The 16,074-nt window shown below is 41.2% G+C and overlaps 3 protein-coding genes across 4 annotated transcripts; 1 reads left to right on the top strand and 2 right to left on the bottom strand.

Annotated features, from left to right (window-relative positions):
• The first annotated feature begins 699 nt into the window (after positions 1-699).
• Fic (FIC domain protein adenylyltransferase) lies at positions 700-2,846 on the top strand. Its single transcript, XM_002051280.4, has 4 exons — positions 700-945; positions 1,004-1,854; positions 1,936-2,139; positions 2,198-2,846. Exons 2-4 carry the CDS (start codon positions 1,007-1,009, stop codon positions 2,601-2,603), a joined length of 1,458 nt encoding a protein of 485 aa, XP_002051316.1. The 5' UTR covers positions 700-945; positions 1,004-1,006; the 3' UTR covers positions 2,604-2,846.
• Positions 2,847-3,681: 835 nt separating this feature from the next.
• Positions 3,682-7,764, bottom strand: Acox3 (Acyl-CoA oxidase 3). 2 transcript variants are annotated; one of them, XM_015172680.3, is made up of 9 exons: positions 7,392-7,764; positions 7,104-7,260; positions 6,302-6,439; positions 6,007-6,226; positions 5,679-5,949; positions 4,726-5,474; positions 4,503-4,657; positions 4,151-4,438; positions 3,682-4,083 (listed from the first exon to the last, which is right to left on the bottom strand). In XM_015172680.3, exons 1-9 carry the CDS (start codon positions 7,412-7,414, stop codon positions 3,973-3,975), a joined length of 2,112 nt encoding a protein of 703 aa, XP_015028166.1. In that variant the 5' UTR covers positions 7,415-7,764; the 3' UTR covers positions 3,682-3,972. The 2 variants fall into 2 exon arrangements, with proteins under 2 accessions (XP_015028166.1, XP_002051315.1); XM_002051279.4 differs by lacking the exon at positions 7,392-7,764 and having other exon boundaries at positions 7,104-7,376.
• A 232-nt stretch (positions 7,765-7,996) lies between these two features.
• retm (real-time) lies at positions 7,997-16,046 on the bottom strand. Its single transcript, XM_002051278.4, has 6 exons — positions 15,635-16,046; positions 11,038-11,961; positions 10,714-10,972; positions 10,533-10,651; positions 9,321-9,648; positions 7,997-9,260 (listed from the first exon to the last, which is right to left on the bottom strand). The coding sequence occupies exons 1-6, from the start codon at positions 15,695-15,697 to the stop codon at positions 8,980-8,982; spliced, it is 1,974 nt and encodes a 657-aa protein (XP_002051314.1). The 5' UTR covers positions 15,698-16,046; the 3' UTR covers positions 7,997-8,979.
• Between the last annotated feature and the right edge of the window lie 28 nt (positions 16,047-16,074).

Genomic DNA, 16,074 nt, shown 5'->3' on the forward strand with positions numbered 1-16,074 from the left:
AAAACAATTAGGTATAAAATAGATGCTTGCATATATGCAAATTTTACTGACCTTGCAAAAGCTTTAAAATTTGTCAATTCCATAGAAATTGCTAAAAAGGGAAAAACCATAGAGGCATATTTGTTCGCATACTATTTGATATTGAAAGTAAATATTTAGAACAAGTTCTTTATATTGGCAACCGCAAGGTTATTAGCAAATTTAATTTTCAGCTTTTCATAAATCAATACGTGTTTGACATGCTTGAAAAAAAAAATGTGTTTGCAACATGTTGTTGTGACAATTGTACAAAAGTAAAAATTAATGAACGAATTAACAAAACCAATATATATTAATGGGTTAGTCATTTATGTTAGGAGTTCTGAGAACTTTATTTGCTTCAATATGATTTTGCATTCGATTTCAAACTTTTGACCGGTATCCGGTTTTATTTATGCACAACTTGAAAACGAAGTGACTAATTCAAGATCTATTAGCGCCATCTAGCGACATTAACGTGAGTGCTGCAAGGCGCGCACAGCTGTTATAAAAAACAGTGCTGTCAAGCGCGTAAATTGCGTGCTAGAGACGAGGCCGATTTATGGCAAGGCGTGCAGAGACATGTTTATATTTTTATAATATCCCACAAACCGAATATACATACATACTATTTGAATATCCTAGCATACTGAGCTTTAAATTATATTGTTTGAAAATATACTGTGTTCAAAAATTGTTAAGAGTTAACGTCGGCCATTTTCGTTCAGTTTTCCATATTCATCGTACTTGCTTGGACATATTGAGCACGCTGCCATCACCAGTAAATGCCATGGTATCTATGAAATACGTGGTTGATTTGTTATTAACACGCCCATTTACTGCCTAAAATGTATAAGCTGGGCAGCGTGTACAAAACTAATGTAAAACAGAAACTAGCCGACAACTAAAATAGGCCAACAATTATTGGTAAGCGCACGAGACGAATTTGCAGAGTTGGTTAAATAAAAAGGCATTCCTTCCACAGGCCATGGCAAAAGCCAAGGCGAAGCAGGAACCGCAACAGCAACGACAAACGCTTCAGGCAACCTATCGTTTCGTACTGTTCTTCATAGCTGGCAGCCTGGCAGCGTTTGCTTTCCATGCGCTGACCTCGTCAACGGGTTCCCTGATGGGCTGGCGGCTGCGACTGCATCACCTGCCCACGGCCCATTATCTGCAGACGCGCGACGAATTTGCGGTATATTCGGTGGATGAGCTAAACGCATTCAAGGAGTTCTATGACAAGAGCATCAGTGACAGCGTGGGCGCCAGTTTCACTGAGGCGGAACAGACCAATATCAAGGAGGCAATGGGTGCACTGCGTCTCGCCCAAGAGATGTACATGGCCGGCAAGGATGACAAGGCAGCACGTCTGTTTGAGCACGCACTCGCACTGGCGCCCAAACATCCGGAGGTGCTGCTGCGCTACGGCGAATTCCTCGAGCATAATCAGCGCAATATTGTACTGGCGGATCAGTACTACTTTCAGGCACTCTGCATCAGTCCGAGCAATTCGGAAGCCTTGGCCAATCGCCAGCGCACAGCCGACGTGGTCCAAACGCTGGACGAGCGCCGTCTGATATCGCTGGATGAGAAACGCGACGCATTGTCAGCCATACACGAGGCCAACTCGGCCCTGCGGCGCGCCAAAAAGGAGGCATACTTTCAGCACATTTACCATTCGGTTGGCATCGAGGGCAACACCATGACGCTTGCACAGACGCGCTCGGTGCTGGAGACCCGCATGGCTGTTGACGGCAAGTCGATAGATGAGCACAACGAAATTCTTGGCATGGACTTGGCCATGAAATACATAAATGCAAGTCTCGTCCAAAAGTAAGTCGCTCGACAATGTAGTCTAGGCCAGAGTTTGTCTGGAAATGTTGACGTTCCCCATGATCCATACGTTCATTTCAGATTGGAAATCACGCTTAAGGACATTTTGGAGCTACATCGCCGTGTGCTGGGCCATGTGGATCCCATTGAAGGTGGCGAATTTCGACGCAATCAGGTCTATGTGGGCGGTCATGTGCCGCCGGGCCCCGGGGATTTGGCTATTTTAATGCAACGCTTCGAGCATTGGCTAAACTCTGAGCACAGCAGCTCGCTGCATCCGGTCAAGTGAGTCAGCTAAAGTCAGTTTAGAACCGGACCGGCAGCTCTCAATTTCCCGTTACAGCTATGCAGCTCTCGCTCACTACAAACTGGTGCACATTCATCCGTTTGTTGATGGCAACGGACGCACCTCACGCCTGCTGATGAACACGCTCCTTATGCGCGCGGGCTACCCGCCTGTCATCATACCCAAACAGCAGCGGAGCAAGTACTATCATTTCCTTAAGCTGGCCAACGAGGGCGACATTCGGCCATTTGTGCGCTTCATTGCCGATTGCACGGAGAAGACATTGGACTTGTATTTGTGGGCCACCAGCGATCTGCCACAGCAAATTCCGATGCTCATCCAAACAGAGAACGAGGGACATGTCTTAGCTCAGCTGCAGCCGCACATTGCCCAAAGCATCCCGGAGCTGCACGAGTCCGGCTCGGGTTCCGGGTCGGGCGCAGACCCCATCAGGGTGCCCTGACACCCAATGCAAAGGCTAACCCAGTGTTTGCTCAAGATTATTAGAAAAATGTATATTTTGTGAGTTTTAGCAACAAATTTGTGTATATTTGTAATTTATTCAACAACTAAACCAAGCCGTTTGTCAGACTGTGATCGTATTTAAGTTAAAAGATTTAACCAAAAATTGTAACAAAATGCTTTATCGGAAGCATTGATAATAACTAACGCACAAAGGCAAATAATAATGTATATACGACTGTCAGTAATACCCTTTTTTCTTATATATCCATTGCCCGACTGCGGAAAATGCGCTGAAAACTGTTGCATAAAATTGTTTCAGCGCAAATTATTTGTATTCATTTTTGTAGGTGTGTGTGTGTGTGTATGTGCGCATATGCATGTATGCCTAACACTTACACTGCGCTGCATATTTAACAGGTTGCGCTTGCATGTGTATGCATGTATTTTGTATGAATGTATTGGAGTTTGCATGCATGTTTGCATACACATATGCATGCATATATATTTCTGGCGCCAAAATAAATTCAAATTGGCGGGCAACTTTACGGCCACGCAAACAAAATACTCTCTCAGTTCATTATGCAAACGAATAATTGCTTATTAATAAGCTTATATTTATTTCCAAACATCGGGACTTACCTCTCAAAATTTGCATATTTGTGCCTTTTTTTAAGAGTTCAGCCAATTTCAATACACCGTTATATGCACACATATACATACATATGCATGCATGTTATTCACAGTTCACGCAATTAAAATGCAAACAAAATGACATTTGCTGTTAATTATAATAAGTTTGCTGATTTATTTGATTCATTTATTTTGTAAACGTTTTATATTTATATATATTATTTGATTGACTTGTTCGAGTACATTCGCGCATGTTTTCACGTTCACTTTGAAAATTGCACTAAACTGACGCCGCCGACTTATCCTTACTCCATGCTGCTTCTTCTAATGCGAAAGATAACGGCGAATTTGCACAAAAGGGAATCAAGCTAAGAGCAAATAAAGAGCAATAACAAATTTGCGTTGCCTTTTTTTTTTAGTAAAATCCTTGTAAAACATATCGCATATTGAATAAAAAGTTAGTTTATTGCAAAATGTTTTAATTAAAGCTAGATACATAAAAGTTTGATCATTGACCAGCAATATTGCACATTGATTTATATATATCACGCAATTAATAAGAAGCTGTTTATAAGCTTTGAAGTACACGGCTGTTCGAACAGTTCTGATCTCTTGATAATAATTATAATAATAATGAAGGCACTAATTCGCTGACATCTTAGAAAACTTAATATACTATTAAGAGAATATAATGATTTAAGACTTGTTTTTGGTTTCCTTAAGGTTCTTTTGCAATTTTACAACTTGGCGCGCTGTAGATAATTCTTGTAGGTGACATCACGCCACCAATATGGACGCTCGTATACACCTGGCGTGGACACAATAGTTCGCTGCAAGTGCTGATATACCTGTTGATTCGAGAGATAACGTTAGTGCAAAGTCTTTTTGAGCAAAAAAAAAAGCGCAGCTACATACATTGCCATCACTCATGCCCAGCGGAGAATTGAGAATGAAATCCGTGGGTGCGATAGCATCCACCAGAGCAATCGCTTCGTTCTTTAGCACGGGCAGCAGCTCTAGTATACCCTGCTGGTACAGTTCAATGTGCGAGCTATTGCGGAAGTAGCCACCTTGATAGAACAGAGCCGAGTATTTGGTGACCAGATTGGCGCCATAGAATGACAGCAACTTGAGCAGCACCTGCTGCTCGGCAGAGGCGGGCAGATTGTTCACAAACTTGTAGAACACATAGTAAATGGTGCGCTGTGGATATCAAAGGTGTGTTAGTTGCAACATTCATCAAATGCCCTGAAATAATGTGTTGCACCTCGGCATAGATAATGGAAAGTTGCTGAGCGGCGAAAACTTGAATATTGTTGCGTGTCTCAAATGCATCCTTGCCGGCGAACTGCTGCTGCTCCACACGTTTAACCGTTGCATCCAGCTGCCAGGCGGTTAGCCAGTTAAGAGCCTTCAGCAAATCTGCATGAGAATTAAATTGGTAAATTATGAATCGTTCTACCGAAAGTGTGCAATAAATAATCACGCACTGTGCACGTCCAGAGCATGGGCGGCGTTATGCTCCTGCCCCTGGGTCTGCAGAATGGCATTCATATCATTGAGAAAAGAGACTGTCTGCAAGGGCGACACATCCACAAAGTTCGCATTGCTGCGCCGCAAACTAATTAGCCAATTGGATGCCTGCTGTATGAGCGTATTGTTTTCACCCTCATACGTGCAATTGGCATCATTGTCGTTCCGCAGATCGCCCAAGCCGGATGCCCGGAGATAGCCATGACCGCCACAAGCTTCACGACATTCCTGGATGCCATCACGAGCCGCCCAGGTGGCGCATGGTTTCATTGCTGACGAGATTGCATGTATTTCCATGCCCTCCTTAGACGTGTCCTCGCCCATCATGCCCCTGATAGTCATATCCACATTAGCCTTGCCAATCCAAAGTGTGGCCACGCGCAAAGCTATTGTCGCGGCCAGATGTGGCATCAGGCGATATTGCTGCGACTGATACTCAATCACTGGCCATTCCAGCTGACTGTCGCTGGGTCCGAATTGGCGACGACTCGCCGAATACCGTGTGGCAATGCAAACGGCCTTGCTGAGCGCCACATACGTAATAGCTGTGATATTAACTCGGCCCGTAGACAGAGCGCCTAGCGAGGCACCCAGGCGCTTGCGCTGATCCTTGATGGGGCTGCTGTAATTGCCTTGTGCATCAATGTCACCCGTCTTGGAGAGCAAATTCGCTTTGGGTATGCGATATTGATTGAACATCACGAATCTGTAAGTTTATATGAGTATAGATTAGTATAAGTTAAGCAAGCAATTTGATTAGGTTAAAAAAAGGGTCACAAACTTCGCACAAAAGCGTTTGAAGCGTTCTTTCAGAACAATTTAAGGTTGACATATAGGTAGAATTATATCATTTGATTTTATAAGTAATCAATTGCTTTAGATTCTGGCACACTCTTTTATGTATACGCACCCATTGTCAATGCCATTGAGTCCAATTTTCTCGCCCAAGTCGCCAACGGTAACGCCCGGGAACGGCAACAGTGTACGCTCGTCGCGAATGGGCACCAGGAATGCATTCAAGCCCTGATGCTTATCATCCGGCACGTACAGCTGTGCGTAGACAATCGCATGGGTGCAGGTCTTGCCCAGATTACCTACCCAGCACTTAGCTGCCTCAAAGTCTGGCGTGTGTATAACAAATTCCTGCGTTTTGACATCATAAGTAGCGCGTGTCCGCATGCCTGTTGATAAGATAGAAGAATTAATATAAGACACAGCATATAATATTCTATAACTACCATTTGCGTTCGTTCCATGCGAGATCTCAGTTAGGGCATAGGCGCCCAATATGCGATTATCGGATATTTTGGCCACATATTTGCCCAGACGCCCTGTCCCATTGGAGACCAAGGTGCTGGGGAACATGCCGTTGGAGAGCCCGAACTTGACAGAGAAGCTGAAATCATAGCTGAATATTGCCTGTCCAAAGGCCAACAGCAAATGGGGCGAAGTAAGATACTAAAATGTGAAAGTTATAGATAAAGGTTAATATAGCTGACTGCCAACTGAGCTTTAATTAAAGTCAAAGCCAACCTCATTGACACCGAAGAACTTCTGCTCCCAGAGTAAATGGTGGCGCTTGTTTGCCAGCTCCCTTGTACGCTCCAGATTGGGTGCTTCCGGTTCACGCTGATAATCAGGATGTTGCTCCATCCATTGCCATACTTTATGCTGTTTGGTATTTTTAATTTTATTAAGGTAAGTTTAGATTAGTGAACGTTACGATAAGATGACACAACCTAACTGCTATGCGAAGTGTTTGGGCAATCGAACAGTCTTTAGATAAGAAGTTCCTAATCAATTGTACAGTGAAACCTGCCTAAAGATATATTTTTTCTCTGACTCCAGCTATTATTATTCCAATTTGTTCATTGTTGTTTTTTAAACTTGACTGTGGGACACGTGTCTTTAAATATTTATTTAGATAAATTTTATGCTTTCAAGATCAATAAAACCAAAGATCCTTGATTTTATAAATAAATCTACTTAAATGATTGTCCCAAATTATTACAAGCTCTTGTACTTTGATCCTTAAACAATTAGTCAGGTGTTTCAACATAGGTCATTAGCTTTTGAGAGTATTTCAATTAAAATGATAATCAAATGAATATTATGATTAGATGACAAGTTCTTTTCAAAACAACAAAATTCGTGTCACTTGATGAGCAAAGAGAAATTAAACTTTGGCTCACTTGAATCTAACAGGTTTTTGTTTTGCGATTAAAGCGGACATTGAACTTTGTACCACGACTGAAATTAATGTGCATGTAATTGAATATTACATTTAAACATGGAGTCGCTTAATTGTTGATGTTCATGTAGGTGTATACTTTACCTTCAGACGTATGTGCTCCTCGCCCTCCAGCAGCACATTCATACGCTTGTAACAGAAGCTCGCCTTTTGGCGATATTCCTCCAAGGGACCGCTCCGAAAGTTGGGGAAAATCTTCTTGTCCTCGTATATGTTCTTCGGTTCGACATTCTGCTTGCCGCTATAATAATCCGTCAAAGATTTGAGTATATCGCTTAAGTGGTTTGCGGGCGCAAGGCCTTCGCTTTGTTCATTGTCCATTGTGGACGCGAAAACAACTGAAACAATTAACAGTTGCATTCAATTACTCACTTGGTAATTTTAGGTGCAACCATGTTGGAGCTGGCGCTTTTTCTGGCTGTTTTAGATGCGTTAACGGTCAGCGATACGCTTAAACTGTTTCAATATTTCACAAAGCTGCGCTATTTAGAATAGTTTAGGGGGCGCTGCTGCGCTTATCCGTTGTTTTTTAATTTTTACGATCATTAAACCGAAATAGCCGGCCTGTTTCCGTTGGCGACGAAGAATCGTTATTGCCGTCGCGTAGGCCAAACGGTGGTTGTCCACTCAACCGTAGCTGATAAGCCGCATGATAACACGTTTGTGTTGGCCAACCTTTCACATATATAAATTCTTTATATGATTGATAAATGGCATTAGCCAATTGTTTTTTGCTGATCTTTTAGTTTTTGTCAAATTTCTTTTAGCCAATAAAAAAAATAACCCGTTTGACCAGCAGCTGTTAGGTACAGTGTTGTACAGCGTGCAAATGCGTCGCTGTGCAACGGTCACACTGACAACGCACACAGCTCGTTAATTTGAATTGCAGCGTACATATAAATTTCAAATTGATTTTTCAACAGAACTTATAGTTTTTATAAATTGGCATAAAAATGACACAAATTAAGATTGACATATACATGTACTTGCATTTTTATTTCAACTTACACAATTAGGTAACATGCACGGCATTCGCTTGGCTATTTAAATAAAATTCTATATATTGTTTATATTGTTGATTATCATTAATATGCGCTTAACTTTAAATGTTTATCGCTAACTTCTTTTTGCAGCATTAATTTCGTAGTCTAAACGGAATTTTAATGATATTGTACTTATGATGATCGTTTATTAAAAAATTATAGCAATAGGCTAAAAATGTATATTTTTCTTTTACGTTTTAGACCCCGAATTAAACTAATTAGGTAACATGTAGTCATTGATTAGATATTTGTAAATCTCATAATTTTTGCTCTAGCGTCAAAGGCGCACAACGTGTGGCATAATTTCGTTATTTTGTTGATACTATTATTAAAAAAATTATTAAAAAATTTAGCTGCGCTACAAATATTACGTTGCTTTTGTATTCATTTATAAGTGTGTGTTGTATTAAAGCATCTATAATTTATGTACTTGCTAAAATGGACTAATTGACGTTTTCAAATGAATGTGAAAAGTACGTGATATTTGAATCATCTGATACAACCGTATATATGTATGTAAAAAGTCCTAATTCACAAATTTCGTTTTGGCTTCACATTGTTACAAATATATATATATATATGTATATATGTATATATATATATATATATATATATATATGTATATTGATTGATATACTATAAAATAAACAGATAAATAGACAAAACAATTAAACGGCAAAATTGTGCTAATACGAAATACAATTAAAACCAAACTAAACTTTTTGCTAAATTAAACTAAAAGAGATTGCAAATTTATGGGCCTAAAAAAATATATCCGGCGTGTCAAATAGATTCAAACTCTTCTCCATCAGTGTGCCCGACAATAGTCCCAAATCCACCTGCTCCTCCTGGACGCCCCGCGCGCCGGGCGACGTTGTTGCCTGAGAGTCAACGCCACTATGCGCATTCGACTCATATCATCGACTCTGACAGGAGCTGGCCGCCGACGAGTTCGATGAGAATGCAGATTGCAGGCTGGTCATGGAGCCCTTGTAGTTGACCGAGCTAAGCACTTCGTAGAATATATTCAGCTGTGCACCCGATGGACTGAACCAGTGCATTAGATAGCTGTCATTGTGATGCATAACATGCGAGCCCTGCACGCTCTCTTTGTGTCGACAGATGAGCGTTGGTTCCTCTCTGAAAAAGTTGACACCTTCGACAAAGTCCTGAAGATCAAAATATGATACAGCCGAGTCTGTGCAAAAATGTGCAATTATTGAATTTAAATGAAAAACTAGTTAATTGATTTACGCACCATTCTTGTCGGGCAGCTCTTCGGTGACGCGATAGAGCGTGAAGTGCAAATCGTTGCGTAACACATCAAAGTCCCAGGTGAGCACACTCTTTGGATCCATATTGCGTATGAGCAGCTCGTGAGTGAAGCCCGCCTTAAGCTCAACTGTCTTATAGAGATTTTTATGATCGTGCTGATGAGCGGCAGACAAACGCTTGCCCTCATTGGGAAGATCAACAACGCAGGCGGAAGCGGCGCGTGAAGCAACGGGCGTCTCATCATCATGATCCTCCAAAGAGCTCATTTTATAAAGCGTCTTCGGCACAAGGCCGCCCTCGTGTATCATGGTCTGTTATAGAAAAAATGCACAACATTTAGTGACAATCAAAATTGGTTTGGCATATGCTTGGCTAAGCTTTGTTTTGTTTTTTGTTCGTTCAAGGTATAAGGTACAAAAGTGTGCGAGTGCACACATAATTGAAGGACCGCACGGACGCTGGGCACAATGAAAGGATATGCAGAGCAGCAACAAAACGCAATTATAGTACATATTTATAGACTTGACATAGGTTGCAACACAAAGGACAGAGAAACAAAGTGAACAGAATATGACAAAATGTTTTTAAGAGACCAGTTTTGGTATAGACTAAAATGTTCGGCTAGTCGCCTTGAGGTCAATGTTGCCAATGCCAACAAGATATAAACACAAAAAAAAGAAGCGAAATGATTTTATGGAACCTTCCGGTTCCATCATAAGTCGACTCTAGGCTTGCAAGCCCTTGTCCTTATTTCGAACAAACACGACAAGGCAAGGCAAAACCAAAGTCTGATCTCGATATGTTTACTCCTGAGGCACAGACACAGTGAACACAATATGCATATACATATAAGAACGAAAACATAATAAACGGCACTCTATATAATATATATGTATGATTGAATAACGTGATTTGGCTAAGGAGATTTTAGAAGCTGCTTACACAATCGCATTCAGCTAAATAACAATGCGTTAGATACTTTTTATTAATTGGTTCCACATGCGTTAAATGCGTCTAAACAGCGCCGAAAAGTTCAAAATGGGTGGGATTGGATAAACAAAGTTACGAAAATAACAGTAAAATCATTATCATGTATATATATATATATACAAAAATAATTGTTAATCGTTATGTATACAAAGGTTAACAGACAATTTTTGACTAATATTCAATGAGGTCGGTAGCTGTAAATTACCTTGCAGGGCCCGCCCAGAAAATCGGGCACAATTTCCTCATCAATATACTGAGCGAGTCCGTCCTTCATATGCTCACAGTCCGGGCCATAAAACAAGAACTTTGAGCGTGTGTGTTCGTCTATGAAAAATGTTGGGCATAAGGAAAATTGTTGTCAACAATTGTTGTGTCTTACAACTCACCAATGAAAGCGCTGACAATTGTCCAGGCAATGGGGAATACACGCGGAGCACGCACCACCAAAACACGGCCCATTGTCTCCGGGTAATTGCGCTCCACGGTCTCGGTGATGTAGAGCAGAGCCTTGATGCCGGGCCGCCACAAATGACGCATGGAAAGACCCTCCAGATCGACCAAGAGCGACCAGTTGAGCACGGGCTTATCCAAGCGCTCGGCTGATTCATTAATCTTCTGTATGCCCTCCTCGCAAATGTGGAGAGCCTGTCGATTGAAAACGTGAACATGAATAAGGACAATGTACAAAGGCAAATTGGCAGCAAACTCACCAATCTAAGCAAGTCCTCCATGCCTAGAGACTTGAGCAAGCCCTTCACATCCATGTGACCCAGTCGCAGTATGTATATGGGCCGGCCATCCTTGTCGTGATGATGCCAGCCGCCGGGAAAATGATCAACCACAACGGCTGGCTTGTGGTACTCCTCGAGCAGTGAATCGATACGATGCTCGCGACGCCATTTGAGCGAATCACAGAGCATGGCATAGGCCTGGCTGACGTGCCAGTCGCGTGCTGACAAGAAACGCAAGATGGTCTGATAACTGGGCATGCGCTCCAGATCATCGACACCATCCAGCATTTTTCGCAGCTCCAGCAGCTTGGACTCCTGCATGGGCGATAATTGGCCCAAATTGCGTGCAATAAAATCCCCATCAAGGAGTATGTCATGATGCTGTTCTGTTGTTGGCGACTTGGGTGCATCCAATGGCGGCACCCAGCGCTCCACATGTGTGACGCCCTCCTCTTTGAGCTGGCTGATAAAATACTCAATTATCTCCTTGCCCTTGAGCGTCGTTTGTGTATACTGTTTCATGCCCATCTTCTCCATGGAGTGCTCGAAACCGAAAAAGTTCTTAATATCCAGTGTCGCCGTCTGATCAAAGCACGTCCAATCGGCATTGTCCGGATGGGCATAGTAGCGGCAACGCTCGAAGATTTCAATGCGCGACGAGAAGCTCTCGTTGACCGCCTCGATGCTCAGCGTGCGATTAGACATGTCCAAAAAGTTGTGCTGCAGAAAGTACACAAAGTCGACGCCAATCAATTTCTTAAAGATGTACGGCGCATCGACGGCCAGCTTGCAGCGTCGGCTTGTATTCCGCTTGGCCCCATTCTCCAGGCACTCGTCCTTGATGATTTCGCAGTCCAGGACAATGGGCATTTGGGGGCATTTCGGAAAGCGACGCTCGTAGGCCTAATAATGAGCAATGGCAGATGTAAATGATATGCTCTATTGTCGGCTTTCTGCCAATGGGCTCTTGCCCTTGAACAGGGGCCAATTTATGACACGTATGTAAATGTACATGAACTTGGCCCGGGGCCACAGACTGTACAGATATCAATATAAAATATATGTGTTTGTGTGTGTTTCAATCTATAAATATATATGTATGCATGCATGCCAGATATTTGCAAAATTAGTGCCAAGTTATAAAACAGCTGCCTGTTTGTTTACCCTTCGTATACCCTGGTGGAGGGTTTTATAATTTTGCCACGAAATTGGCAACGCACAGCGGGCGAGTTCTTCGACCCAATATATTATATATATATATTTATTTTTTATCAGCATGAACAGCTGAGTCGGGTTTCTATGCAAACTAGCACTGCAGCTCTCTCAACGTGGACCGCACAGAACTAAATTTAAAGTTTATTGTGGGTTTTTTCATAAAGGGCATTTCACGTAAATAGCTTTGAAAGCGTTGCAGAATTCTTTTTATTGATATTGCACAGCGATTTAAGCTAAACAAATTTCGATGCTTTATGGCTCTTGCCCAATGCTAGAACCACATTAGCCAGCCAAGGGGGGCGTAAACAAACAAATGCGGCGCATTCCAGATATTTGTGGCCACAATTTATCTGCATATAACGAATTATTCATCATGTATTTAAACGCAATATTCTTTTTAATTTCTTAAATTCCAAGGTCACGGCACCTGTGTCCTTTAGGTCCGTGAGCGTCAAACCGCTGACATTCTAGAGGGTCGCACGCCAAAGGATAATTAAGTCGGCCGCGTAAATATTTGAAAAGTTCAAGGCATACACGAAGATGTGCCGTGCCTGGCACGTGTTGGCTGGGAAAAACTGGAGGAGAAACCAACTTGTTGTCGTGCCTGTTCAACGCTCAATTATTTAGCAGGCCGGAGCGTGTGAAAAGCCACATGAGCTAAACTAAAACCAAACTGAGTTTTCAGTTTCAGTCACACAATTATAATTGATGTGCCCCAGCAGCCCAGCACGTTCGCACATTTATAGAGTATTTGGACAGTTATTAATGCTTTTCACCTTGCCTTTACACGAAATGTGCTAATTGCACATCAAAAAGTTTGCTATATTTGCCAGCTAAACGATTTGTTGACAGCTTCCATCTCTCTCCCTCACCCATTAAATACTTGTATGGAAATGCACAGCTGTACCACGTGACGTATGCGTAATAATAATAATACATTTGACTGCCGCGTTGACGTCTTGAAGATTGATGCCAAATGGCCATGAGCATTGCACTTACCCTACTTCTTCTACTGCCTCCATGCTGTTACGTCAATAACGAGCAAACAACAACAAAATTATATGTGTATATAAATAGGTAAAAAAGACAATCTCACAATTGCCATATTGTGTCGAGTTGTGGCTAAAAATAGTTGACATTTACGACAAGTCTACCGAATGCATCAATACCTTTATCTGTGGGCGTTTTGAAGACATTTCTATTCCGTTCCATTCCCGCTTCTTGTTTATCAGTTTCAATACTTGTTTTATTATGATGCACACAAACAAATCAAATTGTTTAAAGAGTATGTGGAAGAAGTAAATGATTTAGCTAAATGGAAAACATCCTGACTTCTGGATAATTCGAATTTAAATTCGATAATGTATTAAGTTTCAAAGATGTTAAATTCTAGATATGTTTCATATTAAAAGTATATTATACTTTATGCAAACTTTGGCCAGGAAATGATAATATTTTAGCCTATTGATAAGAGCTCGCTTTCCCTAATTTGATAATGAATGCCCCCCCCAATAATTTCCGCTACATGATTCTGTTGCGTCCGCTTTAGTCATTAATTAATTATTATCTTATATTAGTTTTACTATCCCTTTAAATGTACAAACTAAACTTTCTAGTTGTTGTGCACATAGACAACGTGCCAGTCGAAAACGTGACAATTTCGCCCGAAGGCTGATATCGTGTCTGGTATAAAGCGATTATTTTTACTGTTAAGCCAATTAGTTTGTCTTACTGTAGGTAACAAAAAAAAAAAAAAAAAACTGCGCAATGAGATTTCAGTTTTTATTTTTCTTTATTCTATTTAATTCTAGAGTCAATGACTTTTGCCTTGGTGGCCTTTGTGTCGTCCACAAAAGCAATTGTTGCACCCAACATTAAATGCAAAATACTACAAAGTGATAATAAATAAATTTGTTTGTCTGTCGCGCAACACTCAATTAATGCGCCATTTGCCGGCACAATAAATTATGCTTAACTTAATTAAATATGCGGACCAACTGCTCTGGCGCTCTGGTTACAGCAATAAGACAAACACGTTAGCTCTTCGTTTATCGACAACAACAAAAAGAAGAAGAATAAAAATAAAAACGAGAGCCAATTAGTTAATAGAGCTGATATGGTGCGGGGTGATCCATCGATATGTTATCAGCCCGAATGCTCTATTTACCCTGGCAGAGAGTATTATAATTTTTTTTTTTTTTTACGCAATTTGTTGCTATTAGAGATAACAGGTGGAAATTTTAGGAAATTTGTTGCCATTGGAGATAGCATGTGACGGAATAGAAAAAAAATCAAATATATATATATTTTTTTTTAACGTACTTTAGCAACAAACTAAATACACTGTAAAAAAAAGGTTGTGTCCATTGTCCATCGTTGTGCTTTTAAATTCAAAATATTTTTGAAAGTATATTCAATATTAAATTTATATCAAATTAGATTTAAACTTAAAAACTATTTCATTGCAGTGTAGTTCAGTTAAGAAGTTAAGCTACGCGAGCACTGAGAGCGGGAATATCTCGGTGGCAAGGCGTGCGCTTGGAAAGTGAGAAAACCCCGGTTCGTTTCCGGAAGCAGATGACCGAATTTTTATTTATATTAAGTTCAACATGTCGTGTTCTAAATTAAATGTTAGCAGCAGATCGAAACTGCATAACAGTTACAGTTTACGCCCCTGTTGCTATCATATGATCTAAGGGGTTAGAGTATCAAATCTTCGGTCAATCTAAGACATATAACTGTTCAAACTTGTTGGCTTTTTTTTTTTTAATTTTTGTGAAGTGTTATGTGTCTCATTTCGTTGATTGTCGTATATTGTGTACAATGGGCCCATAATCGCTTATTTCCTGCCTATCTCTGTTTGCGGCGGATCTGGAATGCAAAACACGAACTGGGCAGCTGACCGCCTGCCCTTCAGCCCCCAACACCGCGCGCTAGAAGCGTGGCGTTCCATTCATGAAATTACATACGCGAGTTATTCAATTGAGCAAATGAGAGAAGCGGCAGAGCGAGGCAGCAAGAGAGAGCGCCAAGGTTAATTTTATTTATCCGCTGCATGCGATGCGCAACGGCAAATGACAGCTACATAAATATAAGAAAAGGTAAACGCAGGCGGAAGGAGTGCAGCAGCTGGATGAAAAATGGTTGAGCAAAATGCAGACCAAACAACGACAGCTGCTGCGTCTAATTAATAAATTGTAAGCAAATTGCATTTATATAAAATACACGCTTCTGGCGCATGAACACCAACGCACACACACACACACACACATACATATGCACACGCACATACAAAGGCACAGGCACACTCACGGCGTGTGGGCGGTGTATATGACACGCCTACTGCAAATAAGATACACACCTTCATAACGAGCTCAAAGGGATATTTGTAGACGCGTACGGGCGATTGGAATTTTTGCACCATTTTGTTGCTGTTGCTGTTGCTGTTTTTTCTCTCGTTATTGTTGTATTTGTTGTTGTTGGCACTTGACACTGGTTAAAAATCAATTTTTCTTTTCTCTTCTATTGCACTTTATTCTGCACACATACGCGCCAAAATGCGCTTTTTATTTGCACTCAAATTTTGAGCAATTTTGTATTTTAGTTGTTTGTAACAGTTAAGACAGTTTAAAAATGTGTGCTTATTTCGTTGATGTGTAGAAAATATTTGTTTTGCTTCTCTGCAGCCCCAGCGCTCGTTGTTGTGCTTGCAACTGCTGCAGCTGGCTGAAAAGAAAGTCTTTCCTTTTTTGTGTACACTCCGCGAATGCTTGACTGTTTTGTTAGCGAAGTAACATATAT

The sequence above is a fragment of the Drosophila virilis genome, chromosome 4 (genome assembly GCF_030788295.1).
Source record: "Drosophila virilis strain 15010-1051.87 chromosome 4, Dvir_AGI_RSII-ME, whole genome shotgun sequence".
Lineage (NCBI taxonomy): Eukaryota > Metazoa > Arthropoda > Insecta > Diptera > Drosophilidae > Drosophila > Drosophila virilis.